Genomic DNA, 24,579 nt, shown 5'->3' on the forward strand with positions numbered 1-24,579 from the left:
ATCAGGGCATGCTCACCTTCTGTGTGTGTGTGTGTGTGTGTGTGTGTGTGTGTGTGTGTGTGTGGTGTGTGTGGTGTGATTCCCAGATCTTTACAGTGGTAAAGACCCTCCGAGAGGATCAGGGAGTGGCTGCTTCTGTTCTCACATTGTTATTTTTATCATAAATATAAAATGCTAGAGCATGTACTAGTGACATGCTGGTTTATAAGAGAGTGAAGAAGTGTCCAGGAGAAGGTTATGTAAAATGTTTTTTTTTTCTTTTGGTTGGTTATTATCAAACAAAAATGGAAAACGTTGCATTGGTTTTGATATATTAGTGTAAGTGCCCAAAGTGTGATGGTGAGTTATAGACTAGAGAGAACCAAATGCATGTTTGGGAAACACTAACTGTATGTTCTTGAGCTGTGACCTTGGACCATAACTGGATTAGACACTTCACCACTTATTCCTGTCTTTATAAAGCTCCTTATGCTTCTTGCTTGTGTATAATAAGTTCCAGCTTTGATAACCATTGGGACGCTACAGACTGAAATCATGTGTGTTCTATCACTTTTAAGGCAGCCCTCTTTTTAATTTCATAAGACAGGCTAAAAACCAGAAGTAACCCAACTTCAGAATTGGCAGCAAAGCCCCGGACAGGGAAAAGGTGATGTACTGTAAAAAATTCCTTTGTTGAAAAAGAGATGTCTCAATACTGGAAACTGAAGTACTGAATGTTCCCTTTCAACTTTGGAAGGGCCTTTCTTCATTACTTATCTGTCCCTGTGGACTTTTAACAGGGGATGTGTTGAAAGATTTTTCAGATGCCCACTAGCCACAATGGGAATAAATAGCAGCATTTACAGATGGTATAAATACTTGCAAATCATCAGTATCTTTAGAGATGAGCAGGGTGTCGGTGGGACTGACCTGGGGACTGGTGCAGGCTGCCTCAGAATGCTGAACACAACTCCCCTTCCTGCTCCCAGTCGTGTTCTTCATGTCAGGATTGAGGGACTATGTGCTTCACATTAGAAATAATGGGAGAAAGGCCTGTGCGAGTGAGTTACATAGAAACGTCCTAATCTCCAGCTGATGTGCTGTGGAGGCGTTGCATTGTGGTCCTCACCTATTTGAGCACTACACTAAAAACTGGACACATGATGGCCTTTAAGTTTTCTTTTGTAGGATTGTGGTTCATACCACCACTGCTCATGAGATAGAGAAGGAAAATGCATGTCAGTCTAAAGTTGGCAGATTTTCATGTTTCTCTATCCTGATTGCAAAAAACAAAAACAAAAACAAAAAAAAACAAAACAAAAAACCCTTTCCCTTTCCTGTTTCTATCTTTTTCTATCTTTTGGAACTCAAACATGATTTGGCAATATGATTTTATTGAGTTATATACTTATATTTAATTATCTTAATTTAAAGGCTCCAACTTTCACTACAACTGCTGAAGGTCAGATGAAATGAAACAGCTGTGGTAGTTGTTCACATATGCCATCCACACTTACCAAATCATACATGCCAGATACAGCAAATTCCATCATCAGAAACCCTGCCTTGCTGTGCCTCTCCTTTTAAAAAACTAATTTATTTATTTGAAAGACAGTGGGGGAAGAAAGAACAGTAGGGGAGGAAGAGGAAGAGAAGTTGATTGATTTTCTACCTGCAGGTTCACTTGCAACAGCTTGGGTTTGGCTAGGCTGAAGCCAGGAGTGTGGAACTCCCATCTTTGTGTCCATCATGATTAGCAGCAGTTCAGACACCTGAGCCACCCTGTGCGGTCTTCCAGGCACATTAGCAGGGAGCTGGATCTGAAGCGGAGCAGTCAGGACTTGAACAGATATCCAAATGGGATTCCAGCATTTCAGGCAGAGGATTAACTTTCCATGCCACAACCCTAATTTCTGCTTTACTCTTTCTTTTCATCTTTTTAAAGATTTATTTGTTTGTTTATATTTGAAAGGTGGAGAGACAGAGCGAGCGAAAGAGAAATATTCCATCTCCTAGTTCACTATTTAAGTAGCCATAGTAGCCAGAGCTGGGACAGTCTGAAGCCAGGACCTTCCACATGGTTTCAGGACCCAAGTTCTTGGACCATCTTTCAGTACTTTTCCAGGCTATTAGTTGGGAGCCAGATCAGAAGCGGAATAGCTGGAACATGAACTGGCACCCATATGGAATGCCGGCACCACAGGCAGTGGCTTTACCCAGTATCCACAACACTGCAGCTGCCTTACACAATCTAACTTGACTAAAGAGGAGGTATTAAGAATTCAAGATTGTTATATTGAAATCCAGTAATAAGCCAGTTGAAGAAAAAAATAGCTACAACAAAAGAAATAGGGCTCAGCACAATGGCTCAGTAGCTAAATCCTTGCCTTGCAAGGGCCAGGGTCCCATCTGGGTGCCACTTCATGTACCAACTACTCCACTTCCCATCCAGCTCCCTGCCTTGGACCAGAGCCTTGGGACCCTATGCCTGCGTGGGAGACCCAGAAGAAGCTTTGGGTTCCTGGCTTTGAATCAGCTCAGTTCTAGCTGTTGCAGCCACCTGGGGAGTGAACCAGCTGATTGAAGATCTTTGTGTCTCTCCCTCTCTAAATCTGCCTTTCCAATAAAAATAAATAAATCTTAAAAATAAAATAAATAGATGATAAATAAAAATAATTTCTATTCCTCAATCCCTGGATAAACTGCAAATTATCCTGAAAGTTTAACAGTCTAATATCTTGATGATATTATTTGTTTTGTTTAACTTTGCAAGGACCAAAGTAGTTTATTATTAATTAATTAATTTTATTATTCTATGATATAGTTCTATAGATGCCGAGATTTCCCTCTTTGAAGTACTTTTGAAGTGGTTAGTTGTGTCTGCCAACCCCGTGCCACATGGTCTGAGACAATGTCTCATTTTGTCGTCACAGCAACTGTGTGATGTGGTTGTTGCTCCATTTCCCATTTCTCAGCTGAGGAGTTTGAGTTTTAAATAAAGAATCCCAGATTCACCCAGCTCAACTCAACACAAGTGCTTGTAAAACAGATAATATGAGCCACCCACCCTCTAGGCCTTATATATGTGTGTGTGTGTGTGTGTGTGTGTGTGTGTGTGTGTGTATATACACACACACATATACATATATATACAGACTCTGTGTAAGAATTTAATGAGGACTCTGTCCTAACCACCTGATCCAACCGTACCTCTTCTCTTAGGCTCCATGTTGAAACAACATAATTGGATGAAGATATGCCTGCTTACTGTGGGGACCAACCCTTTAACACCTGGGCATTTGGAAGACACTCAAGCTGTTATTCAAACCATAGCATGAGAGCATTGCCAAAAATTAATGGAAAATGGGATTTAGAGAGAAGTTTATGTTCAAATATTTTTGAAGTCCATGAATATGAGGGTGGTCTTCAAGAAGCTATGGATGTATATTATGAAAAAGAAAGAAGTGGGTTAAAAAATTACAATAGTATAAGCATCTTTAATTTCACTTTTTCCTCCATTAATCTTTTGAAGTCCCCTGGTTATTAGGTATCTAGATACCATAGTTGAATCCATAGACATGGAATAGGATGCCAGGGATGGGGAAAGAGAAATGAGGGAAAAGTGTTTAATAGGTCCAGAGTTTCCATTTAGGAAGCTCAGAAGTTCTGGGAGTAGACAGTGGTGATAGCTGTAAACAGTGTAAACTTTTTTGATGCCGCTGGACTGTGCACTTAGCAGATGGTTAAATGGTGACATTATATCAATAATGTAATGGGAAGAATGCATGTGGGCTTATGAAAGAGAATTCCATTGCGATAGCTTAAACAGATAGTTTTTCATTTGTATTTTTATCTTAAAAAGAAATTGCACAGAACAAGGTACCTGAGAGGAGTTTGGGGCTCGCCAGGCACCCAGCCTTTCCTGCACTCGTTCACAGGAAGCCTACTCTGGTGGTGTGTTGAAATGGATGTTCCACTGATACATGTGGATTTGCAGCATGGTGTTGACTTCATATGGCCTAGCTGTTGGACCATAGAACTTTCTGAAGATTTTATTAACTTATAATATGTCAGTTTCCAGTTATCGTTGCTATTAAGTATAAAATCTCACTGTTCAACACCAAATATGTGTAAAATTTAAAGCTGTAGTTTGTGACTTTAGTGCAGTGTCTCTGCACAGTAACTGTCCAACACAGCTTTTTTTCTATTAGCTGCTTTTTTTTTTTTTTTTGGTCATTTTCCCAATTCTGAAGATACCTTTGGAAAAACAAGCATAATCAGGATTGCCATAATCCTACTGACAAAATTATATTTGAAACATTAATGAAAAATGGAATTAAAAATGTGAGTTGAAGTTTTGAAAATCGGACTCGGTGTGATAGCCTAGTAGCTAAAGGCCTCACCTTGAATGTACTGGGATTCCTGGCGCCTTCAGTTCCCTTCCAACTCTCTGCTTTTGGCCTGGGAAGGCAGTGTAGGACGGCCCACAGACTTGGAACCCTGCACCCACGTGGGAAACCCAAAGGTGGTCCTTGCTGTGGGTCAGCTCAGCTGTAGTTATTGGGAGCATTTGGGGAGTGAACCAGCGGATGCAAGATCTGTCTCTCCTCTCGGCAAATCTGACTTTCCAATAAAAATAAATACATCTCAAAAATTTTTGGAAATTCATACAGAATTTTTTAAAAGACTTATTTTTATTAGAAAGGCACATTCACCGAGAGAAGGAGAGACAGAAAGCTCTTCTTCCATCCATTGTTTCTCTCCCCAGATAGCTTCAATGGCTGGAGCTGTACTAAGCCAGGAGGCCTCTTCTGCGTCTCCCCTATGGGTGCAGGGTCCCAAGGCTTTGGGTCATTCTCTACTGCTTTCTAAGGCCACAAGCGGGGAACCGGAAGGGAGGTGAGGCTGCCAGAACACAGTTCAGCACCCATATGGCGTGCTGGTACTTGAAGGTGGAGGATTAGCCTGTTGAGCCACAGCACCGCCCCCATGTACAATTTTTATGATTAGCTTTTTCAATGAACTCTTTGAAGACCTTCCTTCCTCCTGCTTGTATTAATCACATATGTAGATTTTTCATTTCTCTGTTTGACTGTAGCTGTTCACAAAGAGGCGTTTACATCTTGGAGAATGTTTGCATTTGTACTTTACTGAAAAAATAGAGAAGTTATTTCTAGTAACGAATCAAAGTTTTTTCAACCTTTCCCACTTTGATGAATTGTGATTTCAGTTTGCATGTGGTATTGTATATATTGTGCACAAATATTTATGCACACACATATGAATGGAAAAGGGAGGGAGGAAGAAAGGAGACATGTATGTTTCAAGAGAATGTTACAGAAATGGAAGGCATCAACATGACTTAGGTTTATCATTTATAAATAATACTTCTGGGGGAGATTTGTTACCAGTGCCTCATACTGTCACATTGAATACCAGATGAACAGAGACGTGTGTCGTATCAGTTTGTGTTGCTGTAAGAATTTTTAGCCATTGTTCAAGAGTTTTTTTTCATTTAACAATCTTAGTTGATTTTTTTTTTTACTTTTAAAATTTATTTATTTATTTTTTAAATTATTTATTATTTAACTTCATTAATTACATTGTATTATGTGACACAGTTATATAGATACTTGGGTTCTCCCACCCCTCCCCAAACCCTCCCACCATGGTGGATTCCTCCACCTTGTTGCATAACCACAGCTCAAGTTCAGTTGAGATTCCCCCATTGCAAGCGTATACCAGACACAGAGTCCAACATCTTATTGTCCAGTCAAGTTCAGCGGCTTCTTAGGTATACCCTCTCTGGTCTGAAGACAGAGCCAGCAGAGTATCATCCCAGTCAATTGAAAGCTCCAACATACCATCAGCAAAATCTTTGACAAAAAGACAAACGACAATCCAGGCAAATGGGAAGGTCTGTTCAATAAATGCTGTTGGGACAACTGGTTAATAGCCTGCAGAAACAAAAAAATAGATCCACATCTCTCACCATACACTAAGATCAGATCCAAATGGATAACAAATCTAAACCTACATCCAGAAACCTTCAAACTTTTGGAAGAAAATGTTGGAAACACACTGGAACACTTAGGGGTAGGCCCTCACTTCCTAAAAAAGACTCCAAATGCAGTAGAAATCAAGACCAAATAAACAATTGGGACCTCATCAAACTAAGAAGCTTCTGTACAGCTAGAGAAACAATCAACAAAGTAAAAAGGCAACCCACAGAATGGGAGAAGATCTTCGCACACGACATAGGTGATAGAGGGCTGATCTCCAGAATATACAAAGAGCTACAAAACAACCAAAATGTCAAAACAAACAAGCCACTCAAGAAATGGGCACGGGAAATGGGCAAACACTTCACAAAGGAACAAACCCAAATGGCAAATAAACATATGAAAAAATGCTCAAGTTCCCTGGCAATAAGGGAAATCCAAATTAAAACATCAATGAGGTACCACCTAACGCCAGTAAGACTGGCCCACATGCATAAAAGCACCAACAACACTTGTTGGCGAGGTTGCGGGGAAAAGGGAACCCTATTCCACTGCTGGTGGGGCTGCAGGCTGGTACAGCCTCTATGGAAATCAGTATGGAGAATATTCAAACAACTCAAATTCAACATACCGTATGATCCAGCAATAGCACTCCTAAAATTTATTTATTTTAAAGGACTAGAAAGAGAGCAGGTTCCATCTCCCAGGTGGAGGTGGGGAGCTGGGACTTAGTCTTGATCTCCCACGTGGGTGACGGAGACTGAGCTATTGCAACTGTTCCCTGCTGCCTCCCGGGGTGCTCATGGGTGTGAGGCTGGAATCAGTAGGAGAGTCAGGTGTGCAGCCTGGGCACAGATGGGCAGATATGGATGTCCCTGGAGGTATCTTAACTGCCAAGCCAGATAGGCTTGCTAAGACCCTGCACTCCTCATTTACATGTGTGTGTGTGCGCGCGTGTGTACATGCAAGTTAATTACTTGGAAAAATGTTACTTTGTCCCCGTCCAATTTAGTCTCAGTGCATCCTAGAGATATTCTTCTTTCCTTTTCCTTTTTTAAAAAAATTTTTAATATTTATTTATTTATTTGAAAGAGAAAGAGATCTTCCATCTGCTGGTTTACTCCCTCAGATGGCTGTAATAGCAAGAGCTGGGCTGGTATAAAGGCAGGAGTTGGGAGCTTCTTCCTGGTGTCTCACCTGGGTTTAGCAGCCCACGCGCTTGAGCTCTCTCCCACTGCTTATGCAGACATGTTAGCAGGGAACTGGAATGAAGGCAGGACAGCTTGGCCCGGTGTTATAACATGGGACTCTAGCACTGTGAGCTCAGCTCGTCTTCACGAACACAAAGGCCCAGCTGAAGATGCATTTCAAGGGCCATTTAGTATTTTTTTGTAAAGTCTCTTTCAATATTTAGCAGAGTTACCTTTAAAAATTTGGCTATTTCTAAGAAAAATAGTTGCCCCCACCCGTGAGAGTCTTTTATTAGTACTTGTCGATGTGTAAATAGCTTTCTGCTGTTAAATGGTAGAAAAAAAATGGTATAGGCATGCCTTCCCCTGACCCCTAGTTTCATTTCTGTCCTTATCTGGTGTGTCTGAATGGTTCAAATACATTTTAAAGATTAAAATGTAGTGTTTCCTTATAGCTATGGAGAGTATTTACCATGAAAGCTTTATTAATGATTATAAGAGAGCGAGAAGGGTGCTGTTCTGTTAGGTTCCTTGTGATGATTGCAGTGCACTGGGATGGAGTCCATTGTAGGCAGTCGGATGGCTGGTGGTAAGACCCCATCTGCCCTGGACTTGACGCTCACACTCCAGCTTGGGGTGTGCCAGAGGGAAAATGGCACATGGGACACCACGTGCAGATGGGACACCAAAACCAACTGTGTGCAAACAAGTTGAAAAATTATAAAGCACAGTCTTAACAGTGGAAGTGAGACACGGCCCCAGACAGCTGCTACTGGGAGAATACCTATGTCAGGTCATTGTTCTAGGAAAAAGGGTTTCATTCTTACTTTAGTTTCCTTTTGACATGAGACAGTTTCTTTAATTTCTGCTGAATTCCTTTACTAAAGCTACCAGCTTACTCCTAGAGGTCATTTCAAGCACAGTGGTGGACTTGTGGCTATTGCTGAAGGCCTGTACTATCTAACAACATAGGAGAAAACTGTCGGGGAGAGTGGGGATGGGGAGGGTGGTAGGGGAAGTCCCTGAGCCTGTGGGACTGTATCATGAAAAAACAATTAAAAAGAGGTTACTTCATTCCTCATAGAATTAGTCTCTAGTGTAAGTACTTCTTTACGGACACACTGGATAGTAATACATGTGTTAGAGAAACAGGGTGTTGAGTTTTGTGCTTGCTAAGTTGTTGTTGGTTTCCTTGTACTTGTAGGATGTGGCGAGCATCTCGTGCGTACCATACTGGCTCGAGAATGCTCACATGCTTTACAAGCCGAAGATGCTCACCAGGCCTTGTTGGAGACTATGCAAAACAAGTTTATCAGTAAGTATGACATGAGAAACATCATATCTCTCTCAGTATGGATTGTACGGATGCACACATGCACACTTATGTGTGTGCGTATAATATATGTGCATAATGTGTGTGCATATGCATATTCGTGTCTTAGACTCAGCATAGTCTCAGATCCTTAGTTAACACTGGTCATGAAAAGAAATTTTACAATAGATAATATGACATGAAACCTGGTGAAATTTAATGCCCCAGTGGTGAGACTTACTGTAGGACTAAAGTGGTGTATGGTCGAATAAAGTCTTACTAAATTGCAATTCAAGGAACAATTTGCTATAAAAATTGTTATAACATAATCTGACTCATTCTTTTAAGTGGATTTTGTGTTCCTGTATCCAGTGCTGCCATGTGCAGTTGCCTAGGATTGAATTGAAATTTTGCATGGGTACCATTTGCCTGACTGTATAACCTGATGTCAAGTTGCATCTGCCTGGAGGAAACAGTGCCTTTTTCTATTTTGTGCAAAGATTTTATTGCCTTAGCAATGGCCCTATACATAACTATTGCTTTGAGTTAAAGTCATTTGATTTAGTCTGGTTTTTCCATCATTTAACTTTTAGCTTATTGCTATGAAAGGATTGTGAAATTGTATCAGAAGTGTAAAGCATAGGCAAAAACAGGTTAGGGTAATAAATCATTAACACATAAAATAGTGAGAAACCTGGGGTAAGAATTCGTAATTATTGCACATGGTAAGTTGCTGCTTGCTGGAATGATCCGATGCTTGCTGAATCTGAAATTTCAACGTAAGGCCTGTGGTGTCTCTTCTAAGGAGCTCCCGTCACCCCCTGCTGGTGCTCTGCTGCGTTCCCTCTCTGATCTCTCTAGAATTACTCATGGAGCTGAGCTGAACTATTTCATTTTTAGTTCTTGGACCCGTTAGCTAATATACATTGAATTTTATCTTAAAAATGCTAGTCTCTCAGATTGGAGCAAGATACTTCAGAGCTTGCTCAACTGAAGCTGCTTATTTAGTAGTTGAAGAAAGTGGCTTTGTAGGAGTTCTGTATCCTGGGAGTTAGGACAGCCAGGTTCCACTTTCATATATGCCTGGCCCATTGGGTGTAGGAAGTTACCTAAGCAGTTTGGTTTTATTAAAGAAAGAAAATGAGAGCATTAGTAAGAAGCAGTTTTTCCCAATGCTTAGTTTTATGAATTTGCTGCTAGAATCAACACATGAAGGTAAAATTACTTCTACAGAAAATTTTGAATATGATGGAAAATAGTTTGGGGAATTCCTTGAAATTACAGAATGTTATTTACAAAATAGTAGAATGGAATAATATTTTTTGTGTGTGTGAAGCCTGGACTTAAAGCAAGGTTAGCTTCCTTCCTTCCTTCCTTCCTTCCTTCCTTCCTTCCTTCCTTCCTTCCTTTCTTTCTTTTTTTTTTTTTTTTCGATTTACTTATTTTTACAGGAAAGGCAGGTATACAGAGAGGAAGATCTTCCACCTGATGGTTCACTCCCCAAGGGGCCGCAACGGCTGGAGCTGAGCCAATCCAAAGTCAGGAGCCAGGAGCTTGTTCTGGGTCTCCCACGCGGGTGCAGGGTCCCAAGGCTTTGGGCCGTCCTTGACTGCTTTCCCAGGCCACAGACAGGGAGCTGGATGGGAAGCGGGGCCACCAGAATATAAACTGGAGCCCATGTGGGATCCCGGGACATGCAAAGCCAGGACCCTAGCTGCTAGGCTATCATGCTGGGCCCTTTTTAAACTATGTCTTTTGCTCTTTACTTTGCCTTGTAATTTTTTTGTGGAAAGCCAGTCATTATGTACTGGATGGCAGGAAGTCGTGTAAATAGGCCTTTAGTATGTGGTGGTGAGATGTGGGGGAGGAGCATACTTTTCTCGTTCTGTGATTGGGTGTTAGACTGTTAGGGAGCCTGTGCCTTGGATGGTGAATTCGCAAGTGCATCTCTGGATTTTCACCCTCCTCCCACCTTCACTGGAGCAGGGTGGCTGAGGGCCCGGACTCGGCTTTTTGGCTTTTTCGCTTCGTCAGGCAGGTGAGGATCTGATCAAAGCATTGTTAACAGGTTAGGCCCCAGTACAGTGGTCTCTCTGAAGGGCAGGCCATCTTGATCAGTGAGCACCGACACATTCACCTATCCAAAGGTTCCCTTTGTCCTCCCACTGTGGGATACAGCAAGGGAATTTTCTCACCTTCACTAGGAGAATCTGTTCTAACTCGTGCAGGGAAATTCAGTAGTAGTGTAAGGGTGCTTGTGTAAGTGCTGCTCCCACACCAAGCCTCCAGGAAGCCTGGGTTTTCCTACCTGGCTGCTGGTGCTCAGAGTTTTCTGTTTGGGGAGGTTGTGATTTTCTCCAGCTTTAGGAGCAGCAGTTCTGGGACTTTTGCTCAAAAATCTGGAAAAGGCTGATTTTTCCATTTGTTCAGTATTCTCCATTCCCCAGCCCTGCCCCCTCACACACGTGTTATTAGGACAGGGTGGTGATTTCCAAGCTTTCTACATGCCAGACTGGAGACCAAAGTCTTTGACTGTTATCCAGTATTTAAAAATATGTGACATTTTGGGAAAATATTTTCTAGTTTTAATTTATCTTGTCACGATTATGAAGCAGATTGAGAAACTTTTTGCATGGAACTTCATTTTTTTAAAATTTTATGTAAATTTTCTTCTCACCTCTTTTGCCAATTTTTCTGTTGTAAGGTATGGCGATTTTCTGTTAATTGGCATTTAGCATTTATTAAGAGTAGAAATGCCTTCAATGAAGAGTCATAAAAGCATAGCAGTAACTGTGTGTAGAATTGAAAACTGATCTGTTTGGCACCCATGACTTCCTCTCTCAGTAACAAGGCAGTTTTGAAAAACTGATTTTACACTGTGGTTCAAATAATTTTATTTTTTTATATTTTTCCTAAAATAGTGAATTATTACAATAATGATCCCCAGCTCCCCTCCCCCCCCCTTTTTTTCTCAACTTGAAATAAACTCTGAAATTGTCTTACTTGTAGGGTTGATTTAAATTTTTGGATACTCAAGACTTTAAAAGAATGGAGTACAATTTAAAGACATTTCATAGATGGAAATGTTTTTGTTTCCACTTACATTACTGTTATGCCAAAATCCAGAGCTTTGGTTTGATTTAATATTGGAAACATTAAAGAGAATAATCAACTCACGTATATTTTTAAAATACTGTTCATGTAGCATAAGAAACTCATAAAAATGGGTACTTTAGAAATAGGTCCTTAATAATACTTAATAATACTTAATAATACTTAATAATACTTTACACTAACCGACTGGTTACAGACTCGATGCTTAGGGAAATAAGGAAGAAATAGATTTCCTTTTTAGTTGTTTTTCTTCTATGAACACAAAAAGCTCTTCCAATAATTTGGACATGGCTTTTTCTTGGCTATTTTTAATTGGACTTGGTTTCATGAATTATTCCTTCTTATGCAAATTCCAGCTGTGTATGTGGCATTTTCAAATGTCAGTCTATTAGGCTTTTGCCTCTTACTGGACGTAGTATATTTTTAATTGTTTTTTTCTTTTTTTTCGCTTACTACTCAATGTAATGGTGGGCAGAATGTTCCTAGTGTTAATCACTTTCCCCATTTCTTTGACTTTTTAAATTAGAGCGTGTTGTTGTCAGCCTACAGTCTGTGTCATGATTATTGGATGAAAATGTGGAGGGCACAGTGTCATGATCGGAACACGTGGTTCTGTCCTGTGTTTTGTAGAGCTCTTCTGGGAGATGTTACACACAGTTAGTTACTACAGATAACTGTCAACAGTTAACACTGAAGAAAGTCCTCTCTTGTCATTTTCTACTAAATAGAGAAATTAAATTCAATGATAATTTTTACTTATTAACCTTTTTTGTATGGTCTTGCCAAATAGCTGCTCTTTTCTTTTTTGAAGATTTGTTCTTTATGGGGTCAGCAAGGTGGTACACAGGCTAATCTTCCACCAGGTGGTGCCCGAATCCCCTAAGGACACCGGTTCATGTCCCAGCTGCTCCACTTCCCATCCAGCTCCCTGCTTATGGCCTGGGAAAGCAACAGAGCATGGCCCAAGTACTTGGGAACCTGCACCCATGTGCAAGACCAGGAAGAAACTTCTGGTTCCCAGCTTTGGACCAGCTCAGCTCTGGCCATTCTGGCCATTTGAGAAGTGAACCAGTGGGTGGAAGACCTTCTCTCTGTAATATCTGCCTTCCAATTAAAAAAGAAATCTTTTAAATATATTTATTTACTTATTTGTTGTGAAAGTTGGCAGTTACTGAGAGGCAGAGACATAAAGAAAGATCTCCCATCTGCTGATTCACTTTCTAAATTACAGCAATGACAATAGCTGGTCCAGGCCGGAGCCAGGAGCATCTTTGGGATTTCCCATGTGGATTGCACAGGCATAAATACTTAGGTTGTCTTTCATAATGTGAGGAACCCAGATGGAGTTCATGACTCCTGGCTTTGTTCTGACCCGGTGTCCACTGTTGCAGGTGGTTGGGGAGTGAGCCTGAGGATGGAGGATGTCTCTCTCTCCATCTCTTGCTCTCTTTTTCTCACACTACATTTCAAAATAATTAATAAGTTAGCCAAATAATTTTTTAAAATGTTGAATTGAAAAAGAAAATGTAAGATGCAATAAGTATTGAGTTAAAGTCTAGAAATTTAGATTTCCAGTTCCTGACCATATGAAATGGAGATCCTTCAATCTGCAGGCCACCGGTATCTAAATATGCTGGATGAAATGTTAAAGACAAAAAATTTACAGTTTCAAATGAAATGGTGATATTTCATTTAAGGTGTTTCTAGGAGTATTCTTCATTTAAGGTGTTCCTAGGAGTATTCTTCTCCTCAGCCCCTCTAATTTGAAATGCAGAGTTACAGAGAGGGAGAGGCAGGAGCAGAGAGAGAAGTCTTGCATCTGATTCACTCCCAAATGGCTGCAGTGGACAGGGTTGGGCCAGGCCAAGTCAGGAGCCAGGAGCTTCATCTGAGTCTTTCACATGGGTGCGAGGGCCCAAGCGTTTTGGCTGTCTTCCCACTGCTTTCCCAGCACACATGCAGGGAGATGTAGTGGAAGTGCAACAGCCAGGGCTTGACTTGGCGGCCTTGTGGGATGCTAGTGCTGCAATCAGCATCTAACGTGCCGCACCACAGTGTCGGCTCCAACATGCCCAGATGTGTGAAGCTCACAGAAATCCTGGATGAGTAGACTTTGAATTTAAGTCTCAAACTCCTTGCATATGAACCCAAAATAAACTCATGAAGTAAAATACATAAAGGGGAATTACCTGTCAGTAGGAACCTTAACAAGACTGCCAAAGACTTTAGATATTAGTTAGTAGGTAGAAAATGTTAGACATTAGTTGATTTAAATAGACATAATCATTTTTATAATATTTGTTTCTTTTATAAAAAGTAGAACATGTGCTTGCCCTCTAACATAAAAATTCTGTGGTCATACACGTACACCAGGTGACATGCAGAATATTTATAGCGTTTTTCTCAGTAGAGAGGAGATGTCCATCAACACGAGGAGTATCTTTGGTGATGAGAAAAGATTTGTTGACAACTACACACATCAACATGGTTGTATCTTAAAATAAGAATGTTACATTTAAAAATGTGGTTTGCGGGGGCAGATGTTACACTGCAAAAGTATAAGCTGAAACTTGGGATCTCTGCATTTCTTTCTTTTGCAATTCAAACATTGCTAGTTTTAGTGTCACTGGATCAAGTCCAGCTGCTCTCCTTTCATTCTAGCTTCCTGCTAATACAACCTGGGTGGCAGCAAGTGATGGCTGAAGATCTGGGCCTGGCAGGCAGTAGATTGTAGTTCAAGTGCCGGGCCCTTGCCTTCAACTTGGCAGGCTGAATGGCATTTCTCGCTTTGGTCTGGCCCAGCTCTGACTGTTGTGGATATTTGGAAAGAGAACTGTTGTGTACAAAATCTCTCTTGTCTTGCTTTTTCTCTGTCACTCTGCTTTTCAAGTAGATAAAAACAAATTTCTCAAAGTGCAATTTGCAAAGAACTACAGTCAACACATCATTATTAATATAATTTTGCAAAGTCAGCATTATTCAACTATTCATACATGTATGATTACATTATAAATGAGAGCACGGAGTTCTGAAAAAGTAAGCGATTTGAAGTAGTGACTTCCTTTGGAAGGATGACCTAGCAAGTGTTAACGAATTGGTAGCATTGAAATTTTCAGGTGTTTAGTGAATTAATGGCTATTTTTTAAAATTTTAAGTTTATTTCTATCAAGGGAACATATGTCATGTATTTCATATACACAGTTTTAAGACCATAATTATACTTTCCTCCATCCCAACTCTCTCTATCCTTCCTTATTTTTCTTGTAATTTTTGTGATGACTTGTCTTCATACTACTGTGTAACTACAAGACTAATTCTCCACTAAATATATAATTCAATAAAATGGTAAGTAGAAAGAGTACTCTTCCAGAGAAATATGGATACTAGATATAAGCAATGATCAAACCCCAAAATCAGTTTTGCGTATATACAGTGCATTTTGTTTTCTTGGGCATACAAATCAGCACAAATCAGAAAACATGGTATTTTGCTTCTGGGAGTTGCTTTTTTTTCACTAAGCTGAGTCTTGAATTGCATCCAATTTGTTGCAGAAGACAGGATTTTATTTATTATGACTGAGTAGTATTTTTTATAAATATATATATATATATTTTATTAATTACATTGCATTATGTGACACAGTTTCATAGGCTCTGGGGATCCCCCAACCCCTCCCTGTACCCTCCCCCCATGGTGGATTCTTCCACTTTGTTGCTGTATTACATTTCAAATTCAGTCAAGTTTCTTTCATTGCAAGAGTATACCAAGCATAGAGTCCAGCATCTTACTGTCCAGGTAAATTCAACAGTTTCTTGGGGAGGCCATCTCTGATCTGAAGGCAGAGCTGGCAGAATATCATCCCGATCAATTTAAGCCACAACATAACATCAACGACAATTTACAACACTATGGAATTAATTGACATAGTGTTGAGTAACCAATACGTTAAACAAAAATGCTAGTTCGACTGAGTAGTATTCCATTGTGTATGTATACTACCTTTTCTTTATCCATCTTTAGTCATCTGGGCTAATTTCAGTCTTAGCTACTGTTAACTCAGCTACTATTAACATGGGGGTACATATGCAGATTTCCTATGTGAGATGGCTGGCATAATTATAGATTAGATCATTTTTCAGATTTTTCAGGAGTATCTGTGGTGTACCCTTTTCTCCATATCCTCACCACAGTTTGTTGTTTTTGATTTGGGGATGATAGCCATCCTAACTGGAGTGAGGTTAAACCTAACTGTGATTTTTTATTTGCATTTCCTTGATCTTGTACGTTTATTCATGTATCTGTTAGTTACCTGTATTTCATCCTTTGAAAAATGTCTTCATATCCTTAGCTCCTTTCTTAACTGTGTTGCCAATTGTTTATTGCTGTGTTCTTTTTATTAATTTTTAAAATAAATTCTGTTATATATTTTTATGTTTTGTGAAAAAGTTCATCACTTTTTTTTAATCTTTAACTGCTTTTTTTCCCTTTAATTTGTTTATTTATTAGTAAGATTTACAACTGCTGGCTCTCAACTTCAGATCATCTCAGGTGTTGCTGTTGTGGCTGTTTGGGGAGTGAACCAGTGGGTAGGATGGAGAACCTCTCTCTCTGTCCTTCTTGTGGTTCTGCCTTTCAAATAAAAATGCAATAAGTTTTTAAAAAGAAAGAGAGAAGTGGGTATTCAAAAGATACAATTGAGGCTATCATGGCTGGTGCATCTTGGAAAGTGTCATAAGTGAAATACATTCAGGAGAGAAAACTGTGTGTAGAGAATGCAATGTATTTTGTGAAAGGTGCAGTGTGGTTTCAAGAGAATTATATGATTACCAGTAAACAAAAACAAAACAAAACAAAAGCAAGTAATTGGACTTAACGTGGTAGACAGCCACCTAGGCATTTGGCAGTAAGGTTATATGGTAGGGTGTTGGATGGATTAGCGGAAAGAGACCTTGAAGGTAAGGAGGTACTAATAACAGCAGAAGAAGACTGAGGGGGCGGTTGGAAAGTAGTATGATGTACTAAAGACTCTCAGAAGCTCAGAATATCTCTGGTGCTTGATGGTGGCTTGAATGGGCAGATATGATGGGGGTAGGAGAGTCGAGGTTTGATTCTGATAGGCATGGAAGTGCATGTCAATAAGAAATTGTAAAAATGTCATGCATGAAACATTGGATATGTAGAAAGAGTAAGCTTGTGTTTGATCATTTTGGTGTAAAGGCAAATTTTTGCGTATTACACAACTGATAGAGGACTAGATCCAGGATTTGCAAAGAGCTTCCGAAACTCAGCTACAGCAAAACAAACAGCTCTGTGAAGGCATGGGCAAAGGAAATGAACAGAAATTTTTCAAAAAAACAAATTCATACCACTAATAGACATACGAAAAAATGCTCAGGCTCCCTATCTGTCGGGGAAATACAAATGAAAGCCACTTTGAGGTGGTTGAGTCATTGGCAGCATCACCTGAGAAGTGGTTTGTGCTGGTTTGCAGAGTAGAGTGAGTTAGTGTTCATGAAATTGTGTTTTTGGAAAGAGCCAGGCTGTTGCTTCTTCCTGTCTGGCTTACTGTCATGTTAAGTAATTGCTTTTGCATGCATTCCCAGCACTGTGATGTCATACAATATGAGACTTTTCCCAGAAGCCAAACTGATGGGGTCAGTCAGTCTGGGAATTTCCTCCTGCAAAACGGTGAACTAAATAAACATCTTTTATTTGCAACATGTCCTAGTGTAGGGTATCCTGTTATAGTAGCAGAAATGAATGAACACACTACCTACCATAAAGCTGTACTGTGCCTGTTATCCCATCCTGGCTTACATTTCTTCTTAGCATTTTTGTTTGTTGTGTATTGTTTGTCTTGGATATCTGTTCAGCAGAGCATACGCTATGAAAGCACAGACTTTGACTGTTATTTTTCCCCATTGGCTTATCACCAGAGGTAGGTTATTATCTAGAAAACAGAAATATTGTCAAACAAATGAATGAGCTAGAGTGTAGGATCAGAAATGAAGAGGATCTTCTGATCCATGCTTTTTTTGTTACAAATTAGTTGGTTTAAACAACAGTAATGACTACAATAGCTTTGTTCTGATCTTTGGGCTAATACTACATGACTTACTGGAGAATAACACTTTATTTTTTTTATACTGGAAGGTATCTCCTAGAAGGTCACAGACTTGCAACATAAATAATATTTTCCCCCTGTGGTGGATGACACAAATGAAGAGTTCCACAATATTTTTAAGTGCACAGAGGTTTTAGAAATCAGGATGGTTGAGTATGGGTGGAGTGAATGTGGTTTTCTAAGGGTTTTTAAGCATGTTTCTTGGAAAGCTTATGCCTAATTGAATGTGTTTATTCTTTCTGGGGGAAATTGTTTATGGTGAGTTCTGAAATACCTCCTAGAGTGGCCTCTTTGTATTTTTTTTTTTTAATAACAGGCTCACCAAATATCTTACTTGATGCTAGATTTGGAAAGAATGTGTGAGACTTAAAAAGGGGAATTGAATAATTGAAAGTGATTAGATCTATAGTTCTTAGAGATCTGCAAGTGGTAGAAATTTCGGACCATCTCCTTTGGCAAGTACAGGTGATTATTAACCACATTGATCCATGCAATTTTGATTTGAAAATAAATTGACTCCTTGTTAAAATGAGTAACATCTTGATCGCCCAGTGCTTGTTGTATAGAAGAAACAGCATCATCAGCATTTCCAGTGAATCCAAAGCTTACCGGCTTCATTGTCCCTGATGCCTTTTTATCTTCATTTCCAAATGATTAACCTGCTCTAGGCAGTCCAATCATTTGTTCTCTTCTTCCTTTTTTCTTAGAAACAACCAAAAAGATACATATTTTGAGCCACAAAAACTACACATTCATCAGGGAGCAGTAGGAGGAGTGGCTAGGTAATGAAATGACGTTGTTCTTGACATTTTTTAATACGGTAAAACACAGCTCATTCATGAGCATTGGGTTAGCTGTGGACTTTCTACAGTGCAAGAACTCTTCAAAAAAGTTTATAGAAAAAATGCATTTATAAAAAACTGTGTGTATACTCAATTCAGAAATACTTTTTGGCTTTGCCTTTATATGGACTTTCTGATGTTGCCTCATATTCCCTCTCAGACATAGGGACACTGATAATTTTTCTATTATCTTGTCTTCTTGGTTGAGGACTTAAGTACTTGTGTCAGCACCTGCATGCCAGGGTCTGCGTTAGCAGAAAACTACAGCTGGAAATGGGAATGGACGCAAACTTTAACCCAGACACTCTGACATGGAATTCAGATGCCCCAAGTGACTTCTTAGCCACTACATCAAATACCCAGCCAGTATATCTTTCACTGATGGCCAAGAATAATCCTGCCCAGGAGGTAGGCAGTGTAAGAGTGCACTGGGTTAAGCCACTGCTTGGAATGCCCGTATCAGAGTGCCTGGGATTGATTCTTGCCTTGGCTTCTGACCCAGCTTCCTATTAGGGTACACTCCTAGGGACTGCAGGTGATGGCTCAAGTTCTTGTATCCTTGCTGCAAAGTGGAAGACATGGAGTTAGTTCTTGCCTTCTAATTTTGGTCTGAAGCAGCCCTGGCTGTTGTTGGTGCTTGGGGAGTAAGCCAGAGGTCTGAACATCTGTCACTCTGGCTTTCAAAAAAAAAATTTGTACCTATCTTTGTTCTGTTTCTTTCTTCCTGAAGCATATAATGGTCCAAAAAAAAAGTCTCATCTGTTCTGTAATGATTACATATAAAAATGTAAAATAAGTTACTAGTTAATTAATGTAAAGAACCCAACCCAAATAACAGTTGACCAAACACCCAATAAAAATACTTCAGGTAAAAATCAACTCCTTCTAATTTTGAAATAGTAGCAGCTAAAAAATTTTTTGAGACATTGAAGACATTCTGATAGATTAAATTATAGTTTGGTTTACTATTGATAATTTCATTAGTGATATTTTAAAGGTATAGATAGGAGAATGCCCTTATTGTTAGATGTAATCTACAGTATTTAGGGTAAAGATTTATAATATATGAAACTTACTTTCAAGTGGCCCAGAAAAAAGTCTTTCTCTGTGTGTACTTTATTCAGGTTTCTCACATGTGGAAGTTCATATGTCTAGCATCATAGTCAAGATAAAGAACATCTTTATAATGAGCACAAGGATTCGTCTCAGTGACGCCTTATAGCCACATCCCCTCATTCCGACCTACCCTGAGTTTAACGGCTTGTAACTAATCATCTCTTCTACTTGTCTAAAGTTTCATCCTTTTAAAAAAAATGTATATAAATAGAACTGTATAGGATAGAACATTTCTGGAATTGCCTCTTCTTAGTCAGCAGCTTACATGACACTTGACCCAGGTGGTTTTAGCAATAGTTCGCCCTTTTTTATTACCAAGCAATATTCTTTGTATCATAAGGTGTTAAATCATTCATTCCAAAAGACAACTAGATTGTTTCTGGGTTTTAGGTAATTATGAAGCATGCAAGATTTTGTGTTCACACAACTTTTTGTTTCCCTAGGATATGTGTTCCAAAGCATGTTTCTTGGGTTGTATGGTGTTTGCATGCTTAGTTTATATGAACCTGTTAAACTGTTTTGTTGGGTGGCTGTTATATTACTTCTAATAAAGTGTAAATGACACAGTTTTGCACATCTTTGCTAGCATTAGATATTGTCACTGTTTTTTATTTTAGCCATTCTAATAGATGTACAAGGATACTGTATTTTTTTTAGTCACCTGGTTTTTAAAAATCACCGTGGTAAAATAAGCAGCATTAAGTTTACCATTTACCCATGTAAAGGGGGTAGCTTAGTTAGTACATTCACATTGTGATGCAGCTGATTCCAGAATCTTCTCATTTTTCAAAATTAAAACTTTTCCTTCCTTTTTGTGTCTAAATAGTATCCCACGCTGTGCAAATATAGAACTTTTATGTATTAATTGTTCTATAAAGGATCACTTAATTTCTTTTTTCTCCCTTGTGCTACTTAGCTGGAACTGTCCTAACTAAAGATCCCAGACTGGGGACTCAAACATAAGAATTTGTTTCCTCACGGTTTTGGACTTTGGCAGGTCAAGATTGAGGTAACAGAATTCTTCCTTTTTTTTTTTTTTTTTGTAAGATTCGTTTATTTTTATTGGAAAGGCAGATTTACAGAGAGAAGGAGAAACAGAGAAAAAGATCTTCCATCCATTGGTTCACTCCCCAAGGTGCCGCAATGGCTGGAGCTGAGCCAATCTGATGCCAGGAGCTTCTTCCTGGTCTCTGACATGAGTACAAAGTCCCAAGGCTTTGGGCCATCCTATGCTGCTTTCCCAGGCCACAAACATAGATGATTTGGAATGGAGCTGCTGTGACATGAACCTGCACCCATAGGGGAGCCCAGTGCTGGCAAGGAGAGGCGTTAGCTGCTGAGCCATGGCACCAGGCCCTAGAGTTGGTTTCGTTGAACTCTGCTCTCTTGGCTTGTCCCTGTGACTTCCTGTGGTCTTTGTGTATTTCTCCATCCTAATTCGCTCCTCTTGGCGGGGTGCTAGCTGAACTCTATTAGGACCCACCCTGATGATCTCAGACAACTTTACCTGTTTAAAGACCTTGTCCAAATGCGGTAGCATTCTGTGCTTGAGGACTACAAATTGTGAATTTGGTTGTTGATGGGGACACAATTTAGAATTCTGTGTATTGTGAATAATGTTGCTGTAAACATAGGTATTCGGGTACTTCTTCAAGACCCTGCTTGCAATTGTTTTGGTTTTAGACCAAGAAGTGGAGTTACTGAAAGATCTTCCTGAGGACTTTTTGGCAGAGATGTGTGGAGGAAACTTTTCTGTTTGAGTTGTCAGGGTCAGAAGTCACTTACAATTGTCGACTGTTTGCATCCAACCATGCCTGAAGCTGGATGAGATTCCTGGAATGCCTTGCATAGAAGGTATTGTTGGATAGAAGCAAGGCCTGTGTTGATTCACAGACTGACTGCTTGGCATAGAATCATGTGTTTTACCTTGTATTCTAAACTCAGGATTGAGTTTTCCTATTCATGTCTGACCATTCTAATAATATATGTAAATACACATCAAAATTTACCTAAAGTAAATCGATGTTATTTTGTCACTAGGCTAGATTCTACACTTGAAAGAGGAGGGACTTGAGGGAAAGACAAGTTATATGGAAGCCACAAAATATGCTCAAGTCTCCCTTCTGCTTTCCTGGCTTTGAGAATCTAGAGTGATTCATTCTCTTTCTTTAAAAAACTGCTTACAGGAGCTTAACCAAAGATTTTTCTCTCTGTAAATCCTCGTTTTTGAAAGTCACTTGGGTTAACCAGAGCTTTATTTTTTTCTCACATAAAAAGATATCCAGGGGTCCTTGGACCAGCTCCACAATGTTTTCTCTGATCCTGCTGCTCCTGCTTGCCTGTTAGTCTAAAGATTTGGCTCTCCACACTGCATGGACAGATCAGACAGGAATATGGAACGAGGTTAAGAGCAAAGGAAGGATACCACATAGGCCTGCCACCCGTTTTAAGTAGAGTAAAGAATCAGTCTTTGCATATTATTGCCCAGAATTCTGTCCATGGAAAACTCTAGTTTCAGAGAAATTGGGAAATAATTTTTTAGTTAAGAACATATTTGGCCTTCTTATAGTTAGAAGAGAATGGATACAGGCAAGCGCTTGTCTGTCGAGATTGACAAAGAAGGTGGGATGTTCTCTTTAGTGTAGAAATGGATGCATTCAATCAACTATGGAAGCAGAAAATTTGGATCGTTGCCACTCTGCTCTTCCTCTTGGCTGAGTGTTCATGTAAGTCTGTGTAGATCCTACTCCTATTACAAACGGTTCTGAAGTCTGTGTGCTGTGGTGAAATGTTTTGGATTGACCTCTGTTTCCATCAGCCTTTTTGGTTGCACAGTAGATTAAGGTTTTGAGCACCATCACTACTATATTTAGTTGTCTCTTAGCGGCAGTGCAATAATTGGAAATGTCAAGTGAAAACATCCCTCTCAAATTTAGAGAATTTTTTTTATCATGAATTTCACAGTGATGCTTCACTAGATGTCTGTGTTGTTGGATAAATCTGTGGTTACAGGATCTTTTTGTCTCTTAGTAATTAGTCCCTTCTGGGACAAAGGTCCAAAACAGAAACAGCTTAGGTGGAATTCTTAGGGTGATATTTCACTGTGGATTAGTAAAACTTTATGAATCTGAATGTCTGAAGTTTTTAATAAATTTACTGATCTGTAGGTAAAGTTCCCAAAAATCTTGAGGTGATATTTTGGCATCATACCCAGTTGAGTGACAGCTGTTTCTGTAGTTGTGAGATTCTTCCATATTCGTCTGTATCCTGTCAAAGAAATAAATACCTGTAAACTATTTTCCTTAATTTAAAATTGAATTAATTATGACTGTTAATGTAGATCCACAGAAGGCTTTGTGTTTTCACTTTTTTCTTACAAAAATTCATTAAAAGTTATTTCTGAGCATAAAGCATCATTTAGTGATTTATTATTTCCTAAAGCCATCCTGTAAGTTTAATATATGTATATATATGTAATATGTATACATTCCTGTATTTAAATGTTATTTATTTGGTATCACAGGCTTTTTTATAATTATATAATTCACAGGATCCCACCTAGTCTTTTTTTTTAATTTTTTTTCCCATTTTCCCCTGTTACCTACTTTTTTCCTTATTCCTTCCTCATTGTAGGCTTTTTAACTTAATCTGTATTTTGTTTTTGTTTTTTTTTTTAGAGTTTGGTAGTCTAATATACATCTGTCTGCAAATTACTACAAGGATTAAAACATCAAGTTGATCTTCAGCTCTTTATGTCTGTTAACTTGTGGTAGAGATACTTATACCAGTACAGCTGATGGGAGTTTATAATTTTTTATTTCCTTTGCTGTCTATCTAACTTCTCTGTGAATAAGGTGCTACATCTAAAAATGTTTTTAAAATTCTTAAGTTTAATGACTCTGCTTTTCCCTATTAGACACTTTCACAGATACCATTTATGATTGAATTCTGTAGTTCCCTTCTTGTAATTTAGCTATAATAAAATGTTCTTAGTCCAAGACTTGGAGACATATGTAGAGTATTAACAGGGCAGCTAAAAGATCCGCAATCTAAGTGAAAAAAAAAATACGAGCTTAGGGCTTTGTTTAGTAAAAAAGGGCAAACCAAAAAGTAGATCCTGCCCAGTGTCCTGAGGTTAACAAATTAGAGCTCTGCTGAGTTGGGACAGGGAGGGAATTCCAGAGATAAACAAGACCCTGATAGGACTGACAAGGAAAGGAAGGAATTCAAAGTCCTGGACCAAGGAAGGAATTTCACAGGAAACAGTCAACCTTGTTCTGCCCAGAATTCTCTGACAAGTGTCCTCCGGGCACTGCACTTGATATTACGTAATGGGCAGAGAACATATAAATAACCTGATTAAAGTGACAGGTTTAGGCCAGTCATCTCTTGCAGACATTCCAGCACAGCCCTTGAGCCTGCTGACCTGCATGCTTTCAGGAGACGGCTCCTGGCTTCAGGCCCCAGGCAGCTGGCTTCTGGTCCCTGTCTCTGCTCTCCGCAGGACCATGTGCAGGGGTTTGGTCCTGTCTGCCACGAGCAGGGGAAGGGGGCCATCCGGGCAGAGTGGAGGGATGCCTGCACGCTCGGGTGGAGCTCTCACCTGACCTGCAGCAGAAGTCCCCTGAACTGTCTGCCTGCCTCTTCTCCAGGAAGCTTGCCTTCAACTCTGCCTCTTCTCCACAGACCATCCTCTTGGAATGCTTCTTCTCAAGATTTGAGCTTCTCAGATACAAACCCAACGTCTTTACCTGTCGCGTCCCCTCCACTGTGAGGAGGACGAAAAGCAGAGTCTCTACCCAAATCTCCGCAGTGCGGCTCCTCCCATCTCCTGGCTTTGTTCCTGGTCACTCTCCTCCGTTGCTCCATTATTCTGGCCTTCTTGGTTGTCTTTCTATTT

General features: G+C 39.6%; 1 protein-coding gene across 6 annotated transcripts in view; it reads left to right on the forward strand.

Moving 5' to 3' along the window:
• TASP1 (taspase 1) overlaps window positions 1-24,579 on the forward strand; it is a 185,411-nt gene that overhangs the window by 114,784 nt on the left and 46,048 nt on the right. For all 6 annotated transcript variants that reach the window (XR_009247487.1, XM_058679934.1, XM_058679932.1 and 3 more), the window contains one exon: window positions 8,376-8,486. Coding sequence is in view for 5 of the 6 variants with exons in the window: in XM_058679934.1 (XP_058535917.1) it covers window positions 8,376-8,486 (111 nt within the window). In the remaining variant the exon portion in view is untranslated. The remainder of the gene's footprint in view (window positions 1-8,375; window positions 8,487-24,579) is intronic.

The sequence above is a fragment of the Ochotona princeps genome, chromosome 22 (genome assembly GCF_030435755.1).
Source record: "Ochotona princeps isolate mOchPri1 chromosome 22, mOchPri1.hap1, whole genome shotgun sequence".
NCBI classification, from domain to species: Eukaryota; Metazoa; Chordata; class Mammalia; order Lagomorpha; family Ochotonidae; genus Ochotona; species Ochotona princeps.